Here is a 23363-nt window from a genome sequence, read left to right as displayed (position 1 = left end):
GTTCTATTCTACTTTGGAGATTTATTTTTATTATCAACTATTCATCTTCGTCCGTCCGGTTACAGGAAATTCATGTGAGACATCGTTATATAATATTCTTTAAAAAAATAAAAAAACTTCTTTAATAAAATTATATAAAACAAAATTTTAATATTATATTATTATAAAAAAATAACTTAAAATTCTTTAAAATATAATAGATAAATAAATATATTAGTGGTATTATATATTTAATTGTTTATAGTGTTCGTGACATGAGAATTAGGATAGAGACACAAATACCATATTCGCCAAAATCCCGACCAACTACCAATTCAATCAGAGAAAAACTGTCATTTCTCTACGACCGAGTGAGCAGCTGTTCTTGCTCTTCTTGAATCAGTTGCGTTTGATTTGTGGCGGTAAACAAAGTAGTTCCGGAGAAAGACTAAATTAGAATAAAACCGTAGAACTCTTTACAATCTCTAATTGTAACTATATATCGCATGCATATTTTTTCATAAAAATGGTTATCAAAACTTAAAACATGTAATAGCTTAAAAATAAAATTTTAAATTAAAATTGAAAAAATATTTTTAAATGTGTTTAGTGTGGCATTCATTTTGTACCTCGAAGTAAAACTATTCTCCATCATCATTTATATCACATATTATATGGAGTTTTATAAGAAAAAAAAATAAAAAATCTGCCCACCCCAATTAATTAGTTTGTTCTATCTCATGTGTATTTTTATCTATATTTTATACTCATTATAATATCTCACCAAAAATGTTGCAAATTTCATGAAACAATATAATATAATTTAATATGTGTTTTTGATAAAATTGAAAATTAAAATTTGAATAATGAATAACTTAAATATTTGAAAATAAAAAATTAAATTATCAAATAGAAAAATCTTAAATTTAAATAGTGAATATATAAGTTGATTTAATAATATTTGAAACTAATATCTGAATCAAATACATTAAAATTATTATACATTTATATATTATTTATGTTAATTAATACCTTCATTATATTCAACTTTCGTTTTTTCCCTTCGAAGAAAAACCGAAAGTTAATTGTAAAACTTTTGGTCGGTTTCCCTCTGATGAAAAACCGAAAGTTAATTAGAAAACTTTCAGTTTTTCTTCAAAGGAAAAAATCGAAAGTTTTCCAATTAACTTTTGGTTTTTACTCGGGTGTCTAAGCCGAAAACTCTACGATATCTCTCAGTAAATGCCTAATTATAATTACCGAAAGAGTCAATACCGAGGAATGACGAGAGTCACCTAAACTTTCGGTATTAGGTCAATAACAAAAGATATAGGGTCATTACCGAAAGTTTTTAGTCTCAGTTTAGACTCTTTTTCCACCAATGTGATAAATATAATTTATAATAATTATTAAATAAATAAAAACAAAAAACATTTTTTTTTCTTGTGCATTTCTAGCTAATAGTTGAGTCCACCTCTTTTACTTTGTCATACCACACTTGTGAATGGAGTCGGTAAGAATCCATCTATTTTTTTTTCTTATCTTTTAGGACTCAATATCAATTCCAATTCTAAAATTTTATGGTTATTAAATAGAATGAGATAAATCATTTCTTTTAATAATAATAATAATAATGCCAAACAAAGCTAACATGATTCTCTATTTTTATGCGTGTGGGTAAAAGAAGCTCCCACTATAACCACTGGTGAAAAAAGGGTCAAAACCGAGAGTTAAAACTCTCGGTTTTGACCCTATAACTTTCGGTGAAGACACCTTACCGAAGGTTTTAGTAACCCTCGCAATCCCTCGGTATTGACACTCTCGGGACTTCCATAAAGAGAAAAACCGAGAGTTATATGAAAACTTTCGGTTTTTTCTCTTTGTGTAAAAAACGAGGGTTTTACAAGAACTTTCGGTTTTTCTCTTTTTGGAAAAACCGAGGGTTTTATAAAGACCTTTCGGTTTGTCTCTTTTGTGGAAAACCGAGGGTTGTATATATACCTTTCGGTTTTCTTCTTTTTACAAATAACCTTCGGTTTTTCTCTGTGTGGAAAAACCGAGGGTTTTGCAAAGAACTTTCGGTTTTACCCGAAGAGGAAAACCGAAGGTTATTTACAAAACTCTCGGTTTTCCTCTTCGTGTAAAACCGAGAGTTTTCGACTAACTCTCGGTTTTTAGCCAAAGAGAAAACCGAAAGTTATATTAAAACTCTCGGATTTTCTCTTTAGGATAAAAACCGAGGGTTTGTCATATAACTCTCGGTTTTCTCTTTGGCTAAAAACCGAGAGTTTTCTAATATCTCTCGTTTTTTCGAAAAAGAGAAAAACCGAGAGATTTCAATATTACTTTCGGTTTTTTCCCCTACATTTTTAAAAATGTGCGAATTATTTTGCTCGCAACCAAAACCTAACCAAAACCTGTTCAGCCAAACCAATATATTAATGATAAAAGAAATGCAGCATACAATAAACGATCACATTAATTGATCGTGAACATTACAAAATTCGAAACCAAACAAATATTCCGAACAATCTGTTATAAGTTCAACTACTATACTGAAAACATGTTCATAATCGAAACAACCTTAGCTTGTGGGGGGAGGAGGTGGTTGTTGCCTCATATATAATTCCACTCTCTCCATTCTCGCGTTCATCTCTGCCTTCTCCCTCTCCATTCTCGCGTTCATCTCTACCTTCTCCCTCTCCATTCTTTCCACAATTTCTTGCTTTTCCAATTGCAATTCATCCATTTTCCGCCTTCTTTCTTCATCTCTCTTCTCCAGTTCCTCCAGCTTGAGCTTCATTATTTGATTCTCTTCTAACAATCGCTCATTGTTTCGCTGTGAACTGTTTCCACTCCGACGATCATCACGAAAGTGTGTGGGCCGGACGCCTGATCCCATTCCGAACACTACCCCGTGTTTTTGTTGTCCGAACACCCTCTCCGTCAATTCAAAATCTGATATTCCGGGTTCGTTACTAACAACCTCCTCCATCTCAGCCTGCACAATTCAAATAAAATATCATTTATATAATAAAAAACTAGGCATATTCAAATCACTTACAATTTTCTCTTGCACGTGTTCGTCCGGGACGGGTGTTGGGTTTTCTTGTGTCGGTTTTGGTGTACGGGTCCTCTTGAATACTTCAATTACAGACGGTGGCCGTCCCATTTCAATCGCCTGTTGAAATAAATGATTTATATAATTAATAACAATCTTTATATTAAGTTATTACAAATAATTTACTTACCAACTCGTCTTCAATTTGTGCAAACGGTCTACTTCCCGTTCGATGTGGGAATTTCAGATTCTTTCGATTCTTCATATTTGTAGTACTGTGTCTCTGTATTTGAAATAACAAATGAAGTTAGATTAATTAATATCAACTCTTATTTGAATTATGAAACCTTACCTTAAACGTTTCTGTGAAGAAATGGTTGCGACACACGAATTCCCAATCGTCTCGATCGTAGTCCGGTGGAGGATTAGCCAGTACCGCCGCCTCGTCTCCGTTGTGGACGCGGATATAATTCTTGTTCAAATCCGACCGCCATCTATCCCATATCTGATTGGCGTGTCCCAACCCCGTCGTTCGAAAAGACTCAATGTCACCATTAGTCGCTTCGAACGGATCCTGAAAAAAATAACATCCAAATGTGAAAAATAATTATTTAATAACGTAATGTTTAATCAAGTAATAATTATTAACCTTGATAGCAGTCCACAGTGAATCCAATTGGTCTGCACTTAAAGCCTTCCACTTGAGAAGACGGTGTGAGACGGCTGCGGGGCTCCGGATAATCGACCCCACATGTCTAGACCAACGTGTCCTTCCCACGTCTGTACCGCCTGGCCTCCCATCCTTGTCTCTAAACGTTAGAGGGATCCTCGTCCCCGCTAGCCTCTTAGACAGCGCAATATTCTTGTTCTTCCCCCGTCTCTTGCGGGCAGAAGATTCTTCAAAATTATCAAAATCTTAATTAAATATGTCAATCAATTGAAACACTAACTAATTTGTAAACGAAATACCTGTCGATGATGGGTCGGGAGTGGTCCCGTGCTCCTCCTCGTCATCCTGCTCCTCGATAGGCTCCTCAAGACCCTCGTCTTCAGCCTCAGCGCTAGGCAGGTTATCAGCAGCGAATGTGCTCTCTATATACTCTGCGATGTCATCAATATCGTCTTCACTCTCGTATGTTCGGGGAGGCGCAGTAGCTATCGGGACCACAGGAATCGGTGGTTGGTCTCTCGAAGACGATCCTCGTTGCTTTAACGCCTCGGATTGGGCAAGTAGGTTTTGGTAACTCTTATCCAATTTCTTGGGTGTCTTCCTCATACTCTTCCAAACTGTTTTAGGACCTTCAGACATTCTTAATTCACACCATTAATAAAAATGAGTGAATACTTGAAATAAAGTAGTAAGAAAAATGAATATAAAGTTAAAAACATAATTAAATCTACCTAATTAATTAATATGAACTATATGTTTGTAAACCGCGGTTTTATTTTTGTCACAATCTTCCAACCGGGTCGGGCTGACATATCAGGGGCGTAGAATACTTGTTTTGCTTGACTCGCCAATATATACGGGTCTTGACTTTGCGTTTTCAATATTCGGTTTACATTTACACTTACGAAGCCATATTTATCCACTTTCACTCCTAGTTCCCCCGAGTGTGTATCAAACCACTTACACTTGAATAAAACAACTCGTTTGTGAGAATAGTATTGTAATTCGATTATATCCGTCAAAACTCCGTAGTATGACATAGTTTCAGATCCGTTGTATCCCTCAACAACCACCCCACTATTTTGAGTTGTCAAACCTTCGTCGTGTTTTTCTGTACAGAATTTGAATCCATTTACTTTACACCAAACATACATAGACGAGTAGATACTTGGACCTTCTCCTAAGATCTTGAGGTCTCTTGATATGTCGTTACTTTCTGCTAAATGGGCGACCTATATATGTATCCGAAATGTAGTTGTTAATATAAATAAGAAGAGTTAGGATATATGGTTTGTAATTTACTCACTCGATGCTTGAAATATGCGGCAAACGTTTCTCCACTGGACTCGTTGTTATAATCTCTACAAATAGATCGAATGCTAATTAGTAACACTCTTTAATGCTAATTAGTAACAGCAACTTTGAAACTTACATGTAAAAAGGTTCTGCTTCGGGACAATTTTTCAAAATGTAAGAATGAGCTGTCACTCGATCTATATAATCCAAGTTGTGTACTTTTCCGTTGGATAGGTCTTCCAATGATGCAAATATTGAAATCCCCGAGATTTCAGGTTGTGCATTTTCTTGATCTTGTTCCTCCATATACCTGGCACATAAGCTAATACTTTCGTTAACAAGATAGCTCTCGCTTATAGAGGCTTCGGGGTGGTTATTATTCCGCAAATATCTTTTCATTGTACCCATGTAATGTTCAAAGGGATACATCCATCGATACTGAACAGGTCCTCCAAGCAAAGCCTCAAATGACAAGTGAACCGGGAGATGCATCATGATGTCGAAGATTGACGGCGGAAAAATCATTTCAAATTTGCAAAGCGTCAATGTAATATCCATGTACAATTGTTCCAGGTCCTCTTGAATCAACTCTTTGAAGCACAACAACCGAAAGAAACGAGACAAATTTACTAACGCATCATACACATACTCTGGAAGCAATCCACGAGTTGCTAAAGGAATTAGATATTCCAACAAAATGTGACAATCATGACTCTTTAATCCCGAAAGTTTTTTCTCTTCCAAATTTACACAACCCCCGATATTTGAGCAAAACCCATCAGGCAACTTGAGATCTTTCAAGAAGTTACAAAGACGTATTTTATTTTCGGATGTCAAAGTGAAAGGCGCTTCTGGATAATGAACAACTCCTTCATCATTTATAGGATGTAACCATGATTTTATGCCCAAGAGTTCTAAGTCTTTACGAGCTTTAGGACCATCCTTAGTCTTCTCTTTCACATTCATTATTGTTCCCAGCACGCTATCACAGATATTTTTCTCAATATGCATCACATCCAAATTATGTCTCAATAATAGCGATTTCCAATAAGGTAGACGGAAGAAAATGCTAAGTTTGTTCCAATTGTCGCCCCGCGTTTCATGATATATCTTGGTTCTCTTGCTCATATCCGCACTAAGAATAATGTCTTCTAGGTCTCGTGCTTGTTCATAACTTTCTTGGCCCGTTAACAATCTAGGGGGATCCCTATAATCAGTTCGACCATCAAACGACTCTTTATCCCTTCTGTATTTGTGCTTCGGTGGAAGGAAACGTCTGTGACCCAAGTAACATTGTTTGGAACCATGGACCAATCGAAGGGATACCGTGTCGTTGTTACAACAAGGACAAGCAAATTTACCTTTCGTACTCCAGCCTGATAAATTCGCGTATGCGGGAAAGTCGTTAATGGTCCACAACAACGCCGCTCGCATGTTAAAGTATTGCGAGGTGTGTGCATCAAACGTTTTCACACCTGTTTGCCACAGTTCATGCAACTCATCGATCAATGGCTGGAGAAATATGTCAATTGCATCTCTCGGACTCTTTGGACCCGGAATTAACATAGATAAAATGAAATTGCTAGAATCCATGCAAGTCGTGGGTGACACATTATAAGGGACGAGAATTACCGGCCAAACACTGTATGATTTTTTCCCATTTGCAAACGGTTGAAATCCATCGCTTGATAAACCAAGTCTTACGTTTCGGGATTCTGAAGCAAAATCTGTATAATTTTCATCAAACGTCTTCCAAGTTAAGGAATCAGCGGGGTGTCTCAACGTATCACTGTCAACTCTTCCTTCTTTATGCCATCTCATCATTGGAGCCGTTTTTGAGGACATGTATAGTCTTTGCAGTCTTGGTATTAAAGGGAAATATCTCAACACCTTTTTTGGAATGAATTTCCCGTTTTGCTTCTCCCGAACTGTCCCACTTGTTTGGTCGACTTTCCATCTTGAAAGACCGCAAACTCTGCACGAATCTTCATTTATGTCGTCCTTCCAAAATAGCATACAGTTGTTCTTACATGCGTCTATCTTCTCATATTTAAGCCCGATATCAGTAATGAATTTTTTACTTTCGTAGTACGAGTTTGGCAATTGAGCGTCAATCGGTAATATGTAGTCTTTAAGCAGACGCAGCAACATATCGAACGAAGAATTCGTCCATTGACATACATTTTTTATGTGAAGTAGTTTCAGTAGTGCCGATGATTTCGTTATTCGAGCACCTTCATACAATGGCCGTTTGGAATCATCAAGCAATTTATAAAATTTTTGCGCATCTTCGACTGGTTCATCGTTGCTCGGGACGTCATTAACGTTGGGGAACATATCGTTTATAAATTCGTGCATATAACGTTCTTCGTTGACCTGTTCATTAACTGTATTATTCATCTCCTGTCTCGGATCGTTGAATTCCGGCACGGCATCCTCCGACTGATCATCGTCGTCATCATCATCGTAGTCATCGGCATCTTCATCGACATCTTCATTAACCACTTCAGTAGTACGTCTCTTTTCTCCATGAAAATACCAATACTCATAATGAATATTTATTCCATAAACTATGAGGTGAGTCTTCACTTCGTCTATTTCCATAAACGGCGTGTTCAAGCATTTCACGCAGGGACATTTCACGGTTTGTCGGGATGTATTCCTAACAGCATACTCGAGGAATTTGTCAACACCTTCCTCGTAATCTGGATGATCTCGACGTAAGGTCATCCATCTTTTATCGGGTACTTCCATATTTCTAATAAAATGGAAAACAACCCGGATTATTATTTACTTATATTTGTCTAAATTAATTAGGCTTACATAATGCTAACATAATTTCTATCTAATCTATCATTATCCAACCAATAATCAATTTAATCTAATATTATCGAAGCCCAATTCCACATAAACAAACAATATTTCATTCATATACATTTCAAACCTAATTTCACATTATTTCATTCATATACATTTCAACAATATCTAACATTATCCAAGCCAAATTCCACCTAAACAAACATTAATATGTCATTTATATACATTTCAAACCTAATCTAACATTATCCAAACCAAATTCCACATAAACAAACATTATTTCATCATAAGCATTTCAATCCAAATCTAACCTAATCCAAGCCAAATTCCACCTAAACAAACATTAATATGTCATTTATATACATTTCAAACCTAATCTAACATTATCCAAACCAAATTCCACATAAACAAACATTATTTCATCATAAGCATTTCAATCCAAATCTAACCTAATCCAACCAATCTGGCACGGCAGTCCTCAATCTGGCCTAATTCAAATAACCAATCATTATGAATCTAACCAAGTTTTTAAACTAATCAAACCTAGTCAAACACTATTTCAATCATACATAATTCAAACAATATAATTGATACCTAAAATCCAATATAATCCTAACAACATAAAAATCCCTAAAAACTGACCTTTTTTAGCTGGAGAGGCGCGGCGACGGTGGAGAGGCGCGGGGACGGTGGATGAGGCAGTTGAAGGTGGAATAACCTCGGCGATCTTCAAGAGACAGACGGTCCTAATCCAAAATCAGACACAATCAAACCATGTAATGTAACTTAAATTCGACATGAATCCAACATTAATCAAACAATTTCACACTAAATCTAATAACCAAAATCAAATCTAATCCAAGCAATTCAATTCTAACATAATCTCAATAACTATCAATCAAACAAAATAACCAAACCTAAACCAAACTCAATATAAACAAAGTTTTAACATTAATCAAACCTAATAACCGAACCTAAATCAAAATCAACAACCATTAATCAAACCAATTAACCATACATCAATCAAACCCAATATAAACCTAGTGTTAACATTAATCAAACCAAAATCAAACATAAATCAAACCAAAATCAAACCTCAATCAAACCTCAATCAAACCTCAATCAAACCAAAATCAAACCAATCTTAACTAAATCAAACAAAAATCAAACCTCATTCCAACCAAAAACAAACCAATCTAAACTAAGTCAAACAAAGATCAAACCATAATCCTAAATTAAACAAAATGTAACATAAATCAACAAATGCAAACCAAATCTCACATATATAACATCAATCATTCAAACAGATTCAATCAGATTCAATAATAAGATTAATAATTCCTAATTCTAACAAATCCTAAAAACTAACCCTAAAATCCCTAAAATCTAACATAACACTAATATATATAAATTAACTTGAAATCCTAACATATATAACACTAATATATATAAATAAACCTGAAATCCAAGAACTCACCTTCAATCGTCGGCGGAGGCTGGCTGAGGCGCGGCTGAGAGCGGCGGAGGCGCGGCAGCAGAACTTCAATCGGGTCCGCGGCAGATCTTCGACCGGTGGCGGCTTCAAGATGGCGACGTCTTGGCGGCTTCGAGGCGGCGTCGTCTTCTTCAAGATCGAAGGGTGTCGTCTTGGCGGAGGGTGTCGGCTGAGAGCGGCGCTGGCGAAGAGAAGCGGCGGGAGAGAGAGAGTCGGATCGAAGAAGAAAAAACGGGGAAGAAAGAAAGAAGGGTTTTTTTTTAATTAAATAGTTGATTCCCGAGAGTTTTCTGAAAACACTCGGAATTTAAATATCCAAGAACCGAGAGTTTTCATTTAACTCTCGGTTTTATGAAAATAATCAAAACCGAGAGTTATATGAAAACTCTCGGTTTTTGGATATTAAAATTCCGAGAGTTTTCATATAACTCTCGGTTTTGATTATTTGTTTACATTTTCATTATTAAAATTAAATGCACAGAACCGAGAGGTTTTAGTAAATCTGTCGTATTTTATGCATATTTCCGAAAGTTATTTATTTAACTTTCGGTTTTATAAAATGACAAATTATTAAATTATTTGGATTCTCACTTTCTAATAATGATGAACAACATGAATTTAACACATTTGATATCCTTAAAACATTTCTCAATCCATATGATCAAACATTATACAAATACATAGAATAATCCTACATAAACATTCATATACACTTCTCTTTATGATCTAACACATTCTTGAACATTTTAACATGAAACACAAACTAAAATTTTAAAATAAAACACACACTTGATAATATTAGTTAGGAGTCTAGATTATAACCAAAAAAACCAATTAATTTAACAATTTGGGACATATTAATTCCGAGAGTTAATCATAAAACCCTCGGTTTTTATGAGTATTTCCGAAGGTTTTACCCTAAACTCTCGTAATTTCTATGTCACAAAATGTTAAATTAATTGGTTCCTAATCTTCTAATGGATTTGAACATTATTAATTTAACACATTTAATACCTTAACACATCACCCATATGATCAAACTTTATACACATTCATGTCATCATATATAAACACAAACATATAAATACACTTCTTTATATAATCAAACACAATCATAAACATTTTAACATTAAGCACAATCTTAATTTTTAAAAAACAACACACACTTTATTAGATTAATTAAGATTCTAGATTGGAGTGTATCAAACAAATAATTTTCCAAATTATGATTTGGTAACACCGAAAGTTAATAGTTAAACTTTCGGTTTTTTGCGTGTCACCGAAAGTTTTAAGGAAACCTCTCGGTTTAAAGTAGGGTAAAAACCGAAGGTTTATTTGAAAACCTTCGGTTTTTACCCTCCCCATACTTAGAAAATTTTCAAAATTTTTTTAATGTAAGGTAAAAACCGAAGGTTTTCAAATAAACCTTCGGTTTTTACCCCTCATTAAAAAATCTGATTTTTTTCTAAGTATGGGAATGGGTAAAAACCGAAGGTTTTCAAATAAACCTTCGGTTTTTACCCAACCCCATACTTAGAAAAAAATCAGATATTTTAATGAGGGGTAAAAACCGAAGGTTTATTTGAAAACCTTCGGTTTTTACCCATTCCCATACTTAGAAAAAAAATCAGATTTTTTAATGAGGGGTAAAAACCGAAGGTTTATTTGAAAACCTTCGGTTTTTACCCTTCCCCATACTTAGAAAAAAATCTGATTTTTTTTAATGAGGGGTAAAAACCGAAGGTTTTCAAATAAACCTTCGGTTTTACCCATTCCCATACTTAGAAAAAAAATCAGATTTTTTAATGAGGGGTAAAAACCGAAGGTTTATTTGAAAACCTTCGGTTTTTACCCTTCCCCATACTTAGAAAAAAATCTGATTTTTTTTAATGAGGGGTAAAAACCGAAGGTTTATTTGAAAACCTTCGGTTTTTACCCTTCCCCATACTTAGAAAAAAATCTGATTTTTTTTAATCAGGGGTAAAAACCGAAGGTTTTCAAATAAACCTTCGGTTTTTACCCATTCCCATACTTAGAAAAAAATCAGATATTTTAATGAGGGGTAAAAACCGAAGGTTTATTTGAAAACCTTCGGTTTTTACCCTTCCCCATACTTAGAAAAAAATCTGATTTTTTTTAATCAGGGGTAAAAACCGAAGGTTTTCAAATAAACCTTCGGTTTTTACCCATTCCCATACTTAGAAAAAAATCAGATATTTTAATGAGGGGTAAAAACCGAAGGTTTATTTGAAAACCTTCGGTTTTTACCCTTCCCCATACTTAGAAAAAAATCTGATTTTTTTTAATCAGGGGTAAAAACCGAAGGTTTTCAAATAAACCTTCGGTTTTTACCCATTCCCATACTTAGAAAAAAATTAGATATTTTAATGAGGGGTAAAAACCGAAGGTTTATTTGAAAACCTTCGGTTTTTACCCCAAATTAAAAAAAAAAATTGGTCAAAACCGAAGGTTTGCAAATAAACCCCTCGGTTTTGACGATGCGGTTTTTTTTTAAAAAAATTGTGAAAATTCAACAAAACAGAATTATTTAATAAAAACATATTAAACCAAACAAACCAAACATAATAACAATAATTCATAAATATTAAAACATAACTGTCATAAATCCATAAGAAATCTACAAATTAATTATTAGATGGGGTGGAAGGAGGGGGTGGTTGATTCAGTCGACTCCTCAACAAGACAAGTTCCTGTTCGAGATTCTCTAATCTCTGAGACATTTCGGCCCGGTCCGCTTTGATTTCACTAAGCAAACGACCTCTTTCGGCATCCCTTAGTCGGATTTCTTCCATTTCCAGCGTCATCTTTCTGACCTCTTCCTCACGTGCCGCAATTTCAGATTGTGTTATTAGATTCTGGTAACACGGATGCAGTTTCTCCGGTGTACGCCGAAGTCTCTTCCATGTCGAATCATCACCCATATCCTAAATGCATTTCAGATATATGTATATATATATATTCATCAAACAAAATAACTTAAACTAACATAAATCAGATCTATAATATATATATATATATATACAAACTTAAGAAAAATCTAAATCTCACAATAAACAAAACAAAAAAACCAAATCAAACAAATTACCTGAAGAGAGGAGAAGAAACCGCGGCTTGGAGGAGGCAGGCGGCGGCGGCGGCGGAAGAGAGAGAAAGGAGAGAAGCGGAATGATAAAGAGAAGGGTTAGGGTTTGTATTTATAGAGGTTGAGGCCGAAGGGTTTCATAAAACTTTCGGTTTTGATATTAGTCAAAACCGAGGGTTTATTAAAAAACCTTCGGAAAAAACAATTTCAAAAATTTGAATTTTTTTTAAATGAGCAAAACCGAAGGTTCTTTGTAAAACTTTCGGAAATGAAATTTTCAAAAATTCCTAAACCGAAGGGTCTTTGAATAACCTTCGCAATTAAAAAACCAAGGGATTTCAAAACCGAAGGTTTTTCAAAAAACCTTCGCAAATAACCCACACCCAACACTTAGAATTTTTTTGGGTTTTTTGGGAAGGTAAAAACCGAAAGTTCTTTGTAGAACTTTCGGTAATAATTAATAAACCCGAAGGTTTCACATCCCACTCGGAATCTATTTTTAATTCCGAAGGATTTGTTCCTCTCGGGAGTATTTAGGAGAGGTTTAGAAAACCTTCGGGAAAAACCGTCGGTAAAGACCCTTTTTTTACCAGTGAACATGATGGCATAATGTTATATATATATATATATATGCTTCATAATTAATTAATTAAATTCAGTTGTCTCTAAAAACCTGTTTAAATTGGTGATCACCCTATTTAAGAATTAAATGAATTACTACTTCCTCATCACTAGCCACAACTTCGATCTTCATGCTTTTTATGGTCTCATTTGTTGCTGCCGCCCCAGCACCAACAACCTCCACCGATGGCTATTCCAGCGTAAGCACCGTTTGATCGTCACCAATTATGAAACACCAAGAAGTTTTATTAGAAAAGAAAATTTTAATTGAGAATAATTAATGTATGATACAATGATCAATCCCAAATTCACATTTTGAGGTTGGGTTGGTTAGTTGGTTGGTTGCTAGACTTTCATTATTATTAGAATTCTGTGGATGATTAGTTGGTTGGTTGCTAGACTTTTAATATTATAAGGATTTCGTGAATCTTAATATGAAAATTTAGAGAGAACAACGAAGATCAATGATTTGAAAAATTACTTGTTATTCGTTCAAGGCATCATTCTTGCTTTTAAATACAAAGTCAGGGTATAACTGTTTATACGGTTAAAATTTTTAAGCTAATTCTATAAATTTCATTAATGAATGAAAATGTAGATAATAAAATCAAATCAAATTAAAAAAAAATCAAACGTTGATTTAAATAGTGAAATTTGATCTAAAGCATATAATTTTAGATCAATTAATTTAAATTAATTGATCTAAAATGCCTTGATAACTAATTAACAAAATATTGTTAATTTGTAATTTAACTTAAATGAGTTTGTTATTATTATTAATTGTTATGATAGTTTAATATTATTATTAATAAATTGAAAACCATGTAACGTTAGTATTAAATTGTAAATGTCATAGGAAAAATAATAAATCTTAATCAATTTGCATTCATCCCCGATAGGACAGTCTCTCATAATATTCTTCTAATGCAGAGCCTATTAAAAGGCTACGGGAAAAAGAAAATATCTTCGAGAGTGACTTTCAAAATAGATATCAAGAAAGCTTTCGACTCTGTTAGATGGGAAGTCATTCTGAACTTTCTGGTTGTTTCTGATTTTCCTATGATTTTTATCGATTGGATTATGTTGTGCGTTTCATCATCTTACTTTGTTGTTAGCGTCAATTGAGTCCACGGAGGCTAATTCAAGAGTGAAAACGGGGTAAGGCAAGGGGACCCCCTCTCTTCTTATCTTTTCGTAGCTATCATGACGATCTTTGAGAGCATCTTCATGATGTTCCGAAAGAATCGTCCATACATCTTTCACCCATTCTGTGAGGTAGAGGAGGTAACCCATTTATGCTTTGCTGACGATTTGTTCATTCTAGCGCACGCAGATGTTGATTCCATTAAAACTATTAGGGTTGCATTAATGTTCTTTTCTGAGGTTACAAGTTTAACAACTAATGAAAGCAAAAATGTGGCATTTTATGGAGGCGTGAATGACGAAACAAAGCAGGACATCTTCAACATCATGGGCATCAAGGAAGATAGTTTCCCGTAAGGTACTTAGGAATTCCGTTAACCGTGAAGCAGATCGAGATCTCACACTGCAAGCCACAGATTGAAAAGGTAAAAAACACGATATCTGGCTGGGCAGCAAAAAAACTTTCTTATGCAGGGAGGATCGAATTTATCAAAACCGTGGTCATGGGCATAGTTGGCTACTAGGCGCAACAGATGGTCATTCCGAAGAAGGTAATGAAGGAGCTCGACACGCTGATGAGGAACTTTATCTGGGCAGTAGGGAAAGAGGAGGAAAGAAAGTCAAATGGACCACTCTCTGCAAACCGAAGGACGAAGGAGGCATCGACTTAAAGAACTGTATCGAGTGGAACAAGGCTATAACCTTCAAGCATCTGTGGGCTTTGGAGCGCAATCAGGAGTCACTATGGATCAAATAGGTGCATACGAGGTTTATGAAATACGAAACCAACATCTAGACCTACAAAATTCACGAAGGTATGAGCTGGTCTCTAAAAAAGATTCTTAAACTAAGTAGTGATATTGCAGATATTTACGACATCCGGCTAGGGGACGGGAAATGTACTCTATTCTACCACGACCCTTGGTTCGAAAACCAGTCTATCATCCACAAGGAGGAGTTTCAAAATACCCGTATCAGAAGGGACTGCGCAAAAGTGAAAATCAAAGACATCAAAGACGGGAATTGGAACTCGCTCATGAGAAAAATTCCAGAAGGAAAGAGGATACTTGATCATATAAGTAACATACAACTACACGACATACCGAATATTCATGAATAGAAAGCTGAGGACAATGGGAAGCTGGTATCGAAGAAAATATTGGAGGTAAGTCAGGAAAAAGCGCAGAAAGTAGAATGGGCTCCTCTTGTATGGTCAACGCAGATTATCCCTCGACACTAGTTCATCCTTTGGCTCGCCTTCTGGGAAAGACTCAACATTTGTGATTGTATCAACAAGTATATGAGCATCCTGGACGCGAGTTGTCTTCTATGCATAGGAAATGAAGAAACTATAAATCACATATTCGGGAGCTGCTGTATTACTTCGGAGCTTTGAGATAGATTCTATAAAAACCTAGAGCTAATCAGTTTCCCGAGTGAATGAAATAAAATCAAAGAAGCAACACTACTCAAAGCCAAGGGAAATAGATTTGCAACAAGTTTGTTCAAGTGTGACTTTGAAGTAGTGGTGTATAACATTTGGCAAGAACGGAATGCAAGGGTATATGGCAGAACCCGCAAGAGCGTTGAAGAGTTATGGAAAGATATTGTATCGGATTGCAGCGCCCTCGTGGGAACGTGGAGAAGAATTTCAAGCACGGAGCAGAACTGGAATATCTGCAGGAACTGGAATTTACCGTTTTTTTAACTTATTAGAATTGAAAACATTGTAATAAGATAATTCATTTACGTTTTTAGCTTTTTAGCTTTTATTTAGAATGTTACGACTTCAAAATCATTCTAGGTCTGTCTAGAATAATCTCTTAAACTCGTGGGTTTTTTTTTTTCCGTTTTTGGGAATTTTTAATGAAATGACGCTAAGTCGTTTTTCCCAAAAAAATAAATAAATTGTAAATGCCTTAATTATTTTGACAAACAATTATTTTACAATGAAGAAAAAAACGTTAAGGTAATTGATGATTTTATTTAATGATTTAACTTTTTTAACAATATAAAATATTTCTTCTCTAATCTAAAACTCACACATCATCTCATCCTTTCTCATTCTAGAATTCCAAAAGTCCTATCCTTGCTCTAGAATTCCAAAAGTCATCTCCTTATTTTGTGAGTAATCTTCGAGTTTTTGCTCGATATTTCCGTTGAAACCAAGTGATAGTTCATGTACGTTTGTCAAATTCGATGAGTAGTGATTTCAGTGCAGAATCACTACTCTATTCGTTGTACCATGAGAGATAGACATCTACGATAAGCTCCAGCACAAACGAGAGACGATGAAATTATTTTAAAGGAAATGTGTCTAACACATGCTTCGAATCAACATTTAGATTTGGTGATATCGTTATTTATATATTGTATTTTATTTAATTTCTTTGTAACATCGTTCTATTATATATTTTCTGTTATTTAAAGACAAGAATTCTAACGTATACTAAGAAACATAAAATATATTCTAACATAGTTTCTAACAATTTAACAAATAAATTTGTAACCATCTAACAGCTATCGCTTAACCTAAGAAAATACCAAAACCAGTAAAAGATTTTCGTGAGTCGAAACAAGAAGCCCAATCAACATCACAATAAACCTATAATTTCATAGGATTAGCAGCTCCATAAAAAAGACCAGAGAATAGAGTATCTTTAAGATATATTTTACCAATCTAAGAGCTGCTTCCCAATGAGAGTATTTCTAATAATCTAACAAATTAATTTCTAAACGTTGCTCTAACAATATATTCAATCGTGGATGATTGTGACATTGTTGTTTGTCATAGATTAATGAATATGTAACTTTATAAAAAGGCTATTTATTAATTCTAATCACAATCACATTTGAGATATTTTACCAACTTGTAGTGGTGCCACACATTATAATGCATCTCATTTGGTTTGGTGCATGAATTGCCTTAATTAGTTGCAAACTAAAAAATAATGTTAGGTCCTATAAAGTTAAACTATATTAGAGACTTTTATATATTTATTTTAGAAATTAATAAATATATTCTATTCTCATAAAACGTCCTAATGTAGGATCCTCCTAACTTGTTAAATTAAAAAGAAAGATATTTTATTTTAAAAATGATTATGATTTATTAGTTCCATAAGTAAATTATTCTTTGTTACTATTTGTCACATGCATATTTTTTTTCTCCATTAAAATGTTTACTAAGACTTCAAACTGTAATATTGTGTAAAAACAAGTTCTTAAATTACAATTAAATTTTTTTAAATGTGTTCACCTGTTTTTATTCGTTATACAAAATTAAATATTTTTGTAATATAAATAATACTTTCAACCGTTGGTGAATCGTTTTGCAGCTCATACCCTTAATTGTGTTGGTAATATTTTCTCGAGTATATGTTCGTCCCCATTTTAGCAAAAAAGGAAATAAAATAATCGGACATGTAATTAATTTTCATTTTTTCAATAACGAATTACTAAAATTGATTTTTTCTTATATCTTATATTTGTATGAACTTCTCATTATTTCGGTCATATATATATATATATATATAAATAAATAAATAAATAAATGATCAATTATCATTAAACAAAATATTTTCCGGCATTACTTACTTACGCTAATAATAATTTTAATTGTCTCTCAAAATATTTGATAGAGATTCTTCAGAGACACCGTTTCATTGATTCGTTCGACCAGTTTCAATTTCAATCTTTCTTTTAGAAACTCAAATTAGTTCGTTTTTAGAGTTATTTCTAACAAAGTATATTATTGTGAATTTTTTAATTGATAATTTTTTTTATAAATGTTATTTTTATTATTTTTTTATATGTAATTCTTAATGAGAATTAATATTTTATAAAAAAAAAACATATGTTTTTGATTTATTTATTTACATCAATTTCTAACATATATAAGGTAAATTGATTTTTACAAACAATTCTATCTTAATGTTGCAATTCATTAACATTTATGTGTAGCTGTTAATTTTTGTAATTAATGATCTTGATTGTTCTATATTCCTAAAACAAAAAAAATGTCAATTTTGTCTTAATCATTAATTTTGTATTTAATGCATTTATTTGTAAATCTAATTGAGTATTTGTTCATTTATTTCTGTTTGGATCGATGATACTATTTCAATTATTAATTTTGGCATTCACCCAATTTTGACCATTCCTCTAAAACCGACAAATATCAGGAAATGCTCCTTAAAATGAGATAGTTTGTAGGTTTTTTTTATTTATTTTTAAACTGAAAAGTTAATACGACTAGTTTCATCGAATGAATATTATTTAAAATATAATTCAGAATATTATTTTATTTGAATAAGTCCTAAATAAAATATTTAAAAACTTATTTGTAAAGTAATTAAAAAAAAATAGTCCAAACCCCATCTCAAACTTCGTAGTTGGCTTTCCAAACCAAGTCATTCAATAGGTGGATATTACTAGTCTCACTAAAAATTCTGGGTTTCAACAAATTCAGCAACAAATTCTGCGACAAATTCTGCATTTATTAAATAATTAAGTGTGTTTACATGTTGAGAGGTGTTTTTCTCACCCTCTCCCATATTCTCACTCTTCACTTCTACTCTTCAATTAATTATAAAATTACTCATTTATCTTTATCACTTTTATATATTACCTTTCTTATTTTATTTATTTTATTTTATTATTAAGTTTTTTTATTAAATATAATTAATTAATTAATTTTTAATATTTTTTAAACTTTATTTATTTAATTAAAAATACAAAATATTATTTATTTTATATTATAATTATTTAAAATATATTAAATATTGAAATGTGTACTAATTTAATAAATAATATTATTAAAATTATTATTGACTAAATATTAATATATAACATTATTAAGTAAAATATTATGTTTAATTTGACTAAGTATTAATAGGTAATATTATTAATTAAAATATTATGATTAGATTAATTATTAATTATTATTTAATTGATAATTTTATTTATAAAAAAAATTTAATCATTCAACTATTGTTTTAATAAGTATTTTAATATATATATATAATTAAATATTAAATATTTATATTTTATTAAATCAAGACACAATTTAATATTTTATATATTTTAAATAATTATAATATAAAAATAATAATATTTTGTATTTTTAATTAAATAAATAAAATAGAAAAATATTAAAAATTAATTAATTATATTTAATGATAAAAAATTTAATAATTAAATAAAATAAAATAAGTAAATATAAATAAGATAAAAAATTTAAATATATAAAAATAATAGAGATAAATAAGTAATTTTGGAGTTAATTAAGGAGTGAGGGGAGGTAAGAATATTGGAGATGGTGGGAAAACAATTTGCTTGTTATTGTTATGGACTTAACTCGTGCATTTCAAAAAGTAATCGAAATCAGCTTTCTCAAAAAAAAAATTTTTTTTTTTTTTTTAACGTAGAAAACTAGTATAGGTTATAAATGTGAAACCAATAATTTTATATTTGTAGTATTTAACTTTTTAACATCTGTTTTTGTTTGATTATAAAATGAAGAAATTGACCGTTTGTTTTCGTGAGGTCTAGGATTAGTTACTGTATTCCGTGACTTAGATGAGTTTGGTAAAGCTCTCTCTGGGTTTTCTTTAACCTAACGATTTCTTCCCATTTTAAGGGAATCTTTGTGAAGATGATGATAATGATACTGTAAGTGAGTTTTAGTCATTTCTATCCACATTCAACTTGATCAATTTGACTTTATTCCTCACTTTCTATATCTCTCAGTCTTCGGAATCGATTCCCACTTTCTGAAAAGAGAAATGCATTGAATCTGAGATTCATTCATCGGTTCTTCGATCTGAGAGACCCATAGAGAGATGAAGGATTTACTTGGGAGCCCAGGAACGAAAACCGGTCTGTTTTTGAGGATAAGCCAGTGTCTGTTCGCTGTTGCTTCCATTTGGGTCATGACATCGGCTGCGAATTTCACTAGCTATACTGCATTCTGGTAATCAATCACTCAAATCTCTAGCTAAATGTTGTTTAAACTCTTGTACTTTCTAGCTGTTAGTTCTTAGATTAGATTTCTCTGGTCCCAAATTGATATAAAAACAAAGAAGTTTGATCATCATAAGATTCTCAGATGATCAATAGAAGGGTCGATTACCTGGATAGCTTAGATTGAAAGTGGCTTGGACTTTGTTTGATATTGGGTTTTTCTTATCCTATGATGAATCAAATTATTCAAATCATTAATGAAATTACCTAAATTGAATTGAGGGTTCATTTGTGGGTAGCTCAAATTATACCCTGACTGACTTAGGTGTCTTATGTTTGATTCTTCTTATTATTCAAGGATTTGAATTGAAGTGAGGGTTTGTTGTGTTAAGGGATTTGTGACTATATTTGGAGTGATTGATCATGTTTGTTTGTGTTTAAAGTTTTGTTGAAAATATTGGTTGAATGCTGCAGCTATTTAATTGCATCAATGGGACTTCAGCTACTGTGGAGTTTAGTTCTTGCGGGTTTGGATGGATATGCTTTGTGGATAAAGATTGACATTCATAGTCCTGTTCTTGTGAGTCTATTTGTCGTGGGCGATTGGGTAATCTATCTAATGAACTTTCCTTTTTGTTTGATTGTTTGTTTGTTTGTTTGTTTTGTTTCCTGTTTAGATTATAGTAATAGTGTTTCCTATTTGTTTGTTTGTTTGTTTGCAGGTGACTGCTACTTTATCGCTTGCTGCAGCATGTTCTTCAGCTGGAATTGCGATTTTGTATGCAGGAGACTTGGGTTTTTGCAAGCACCATACGCAAATGCAAACTGCTTGTTTAAGATACCAGATTTCCGTGGCTTTCGCATTCGTAACTTGGTTTCTAATTGCTATCTCTTCTTGTGTCATGTTTTGGCTTAATGCCTTGCTTTGGATAAACTGAAAAAGATAGATAGATAGATAGATTACTAGATGGTTGTCGGGTTTGTGAGACTTGTCGTAACTCTAATCATATATAATTCAATACATGTATGGATTGGTGATATTGAATCAAGTCCCAATGATTCATTTTCTACAATGTGGAAAGATTTGAACAGATTATCAGAAGCTATTTCATATGATAATTTGATATGTTTGCAAAGAGGAACAAAATTGTGTGATGATCAATAGGTTATACCTCATCAGAATATTTGAACTCATGAACTTACATACATTTTTAACTTTATGTTATTTTTCCGATTATTATCAATATTTAAATAAATAAAACCGTAATTTAATTATCTTCAGACCATGTAAATTGTTTTTCCTATGTTTTGGTTTAATATTTAGTTATGTAATTATATAATAAAATTAATCTTATATAATTAAATATATGTTTTTATCATTAATTTATTTGATGTTTAATAAATCACAAAACAAATAGTAAACTAAAATTTTGTTAATAGGTTATATAGAATTGAAAAAAATGCAAATTAAATAAAACAGAATATATATTTAGCTAGAAAAATAAATTAAAATAAAATAAAAGGATGAGGTTAAAATAAAGAATGCTCTATAAGGAGAAAGCAAATTAAGTTATTTATTATATATAATGTTAACAAATTTATTAATATATGTTTAATTATATTATATTTTAAAATATTATTTAATCTAAGTTAACTTATAAAAATTATATTAAAAAAAAATTATTAACAATTTTTATAGTAAACTCATAAACAAAAACTCTTCATTCAAATAGACTTAATTAATGTGTCCAAAGAAACTTTGGCCTCGTTTGATCTTTGGGTTTTTGGGATAAAACCCAGGTTTTATCCCAAAACCCAACCATCTCATCATCAATCAAATCAATCTATTTATTAATTAAAATACCCAAATTACCCTCAACTTAAATATTTATTTTTATATTAATAAAAAATTATTTTAATATATATAATATTTATTTATATTTTAATATAAATTAAATTATAAAATTATTTCATTTTAAATAATTTTATTAATTATCTCAAATAAAAATAAAATCAAAATATAAATTCAATTATAACATACCTTATTAAAATTTAAATAATTCAAATAAATAAATAATTATACTAAAAAATAAAGTTAATATATTTGAATAACATATATTAATTAATTTATAAATATATCTCATATAAATTAAATATTTATAAAGAAATTTATTCTATTTTTATATATATAAACTCATTCTAAATAAATATATTAATTAATTTAAGTTAATATTTTTTTTTAATTTAATAAAATCAAAATATTATAATGTAATTTAAGAAAATAATAACAATAAAATTAAATGACATTTAAATTATAATTATAGACAATTGAAACTATTTTATTTAATTTTTTTAATTAATTATAATAATTAAAATAAATTTATAATATAAATAAAACTATAACATATTATATTATCTCATATAATATTTAAATTTTAATAGTAATAATTTATAAAATTAATATTTATTTAAAATTTTATTTTTATATTAATAAAAGTTAATATAATATATGTATAGTTTTTAATATTTATTTTATTATATTTTAAATTTTAATTTAATAGAAATTAAATTATTTCATTTAAAAAAAGTATTATTAATTATAATATATATATATATTAAAATTTTATTTTTTATTAATAAAAGTTAATATTAATATATGTATAGTTTTTTAATATTTATTTTATTATATTTCAAAATTTAATTTAATATAAATAAAATTATTTTATTTAAAAAAAGTATTATTAATTATAATATATAAATAAATAGAGTTTTTTTTATTAATAATAATATTAAAATATTTAAAGTTTTTTAATATTTATTTTATTATATTTTAAAATTTTATTTAATTTCATATAAATTAAATTATGTCATTTACAAAATATTATATATATATATAGAAAGGGTAAAATTGGTATAAATTTTAAAAAAACTGGTTTTTTATCAATTCTATCATACAAGGGTTATTTGGACAAAACCCAGGATTTATCCAAATAACCCCTTCCTCAAACAAGCTCTTTATAGGCATATAGAACATCTAATTGAGTTACTACAACATAGACATAGATGACAATAGATAAATATGTGGTAAATGTAATTAATATTTTCCGCCCACATTTTATTTTGAGAATTTATTTTATTAAAATTTTGTCTTGTTCGGTTTCGGAGAATTCTTATATGGCACCGACTATAATATTCATTTATAAAAAAATAAAAT

General features: G+C 31.1%; 1 protein-coding gene across 2 annotated transcripts; it reads left to right on the top strand.

Annotated features, from left to right (window-relative positions):
* Positions 1 to 19737: 19737 nt before the first annotated feature.
* Positions 19738 to 21240, top strand: LOC124936513 (CASP-like protein 5B2). 2 transcript variants are annotated; one of them, XM_047477018.1, is made up of 4 exons: positions 19738 to 19858; positions 19937 to 20159; positions 20624 to 20756; positions 20872 to 21240. In XM_047477018.1, the coding sequence occupies exons 2-4, from the start codon at positions 20029 to 20031 to the stop codon at positions 21085 to 21087; spliced, it is 480 nt and encodes a 159-aa protein (XP_047332974.1). In that variant the 5' UTR covers positions 19738 to 19858; positions 19937 to 20028; the 3' UTR covers positions 21088 to 21240. The 2 variants fall into 2 exon arrangements, with proteins under 2 accessions (XP_047332974.1, XP_047332973.1); XM_047477017.1 differs by having other exon boundaries at positions 19764 to 20159.
* Positions 21241 to 23363: the final 2123 nt, after the last annotated feature.

The sequence above is a fragment of the Impatiens glandulifera genome, chromosome 4, assembly GCF_907164915.1.
Source record: "Impatiens glandulifera chromosome 4, dImpGla2.1, whole genome shotgun sequence".
In the NCBI taxonomy this organism is placed as follows: domain Eukaryota; kingdom Viridiplantae; phylum Streptophyta; class Magnoliopsida; order Ericales; family Balsaminaceae; genus Impatiens; species Impatiens glandulifera.
Note: the sequence above shows the minus strand (reverse complement) of the source record. Positions and strands in the feature narration are given on the sequence as shown.

Coding starts and splice junctions, on each gene's coding strand:
- LOC124936513 (XM_047477018.1), top strand. CDS start 20,029: ATGAAGGATTTACTTGGGAGCCCAGGAACGAAAACCGGTCTGTTTTTG. Junction 20,160..20,623: donor ACTAGCTATACTGCATTCTG/GTAATCAATCAC, acceptor TGAATGCTGCAG/CTATTTAATTGCATCAATGG. Junction 20,757..20,871: donor TATTTGTCGTGGGCGATTGG/GTAATCTATCTA, acceptor GTTTGTTTGCAG/GTGACTGCTACTTTATCGCT.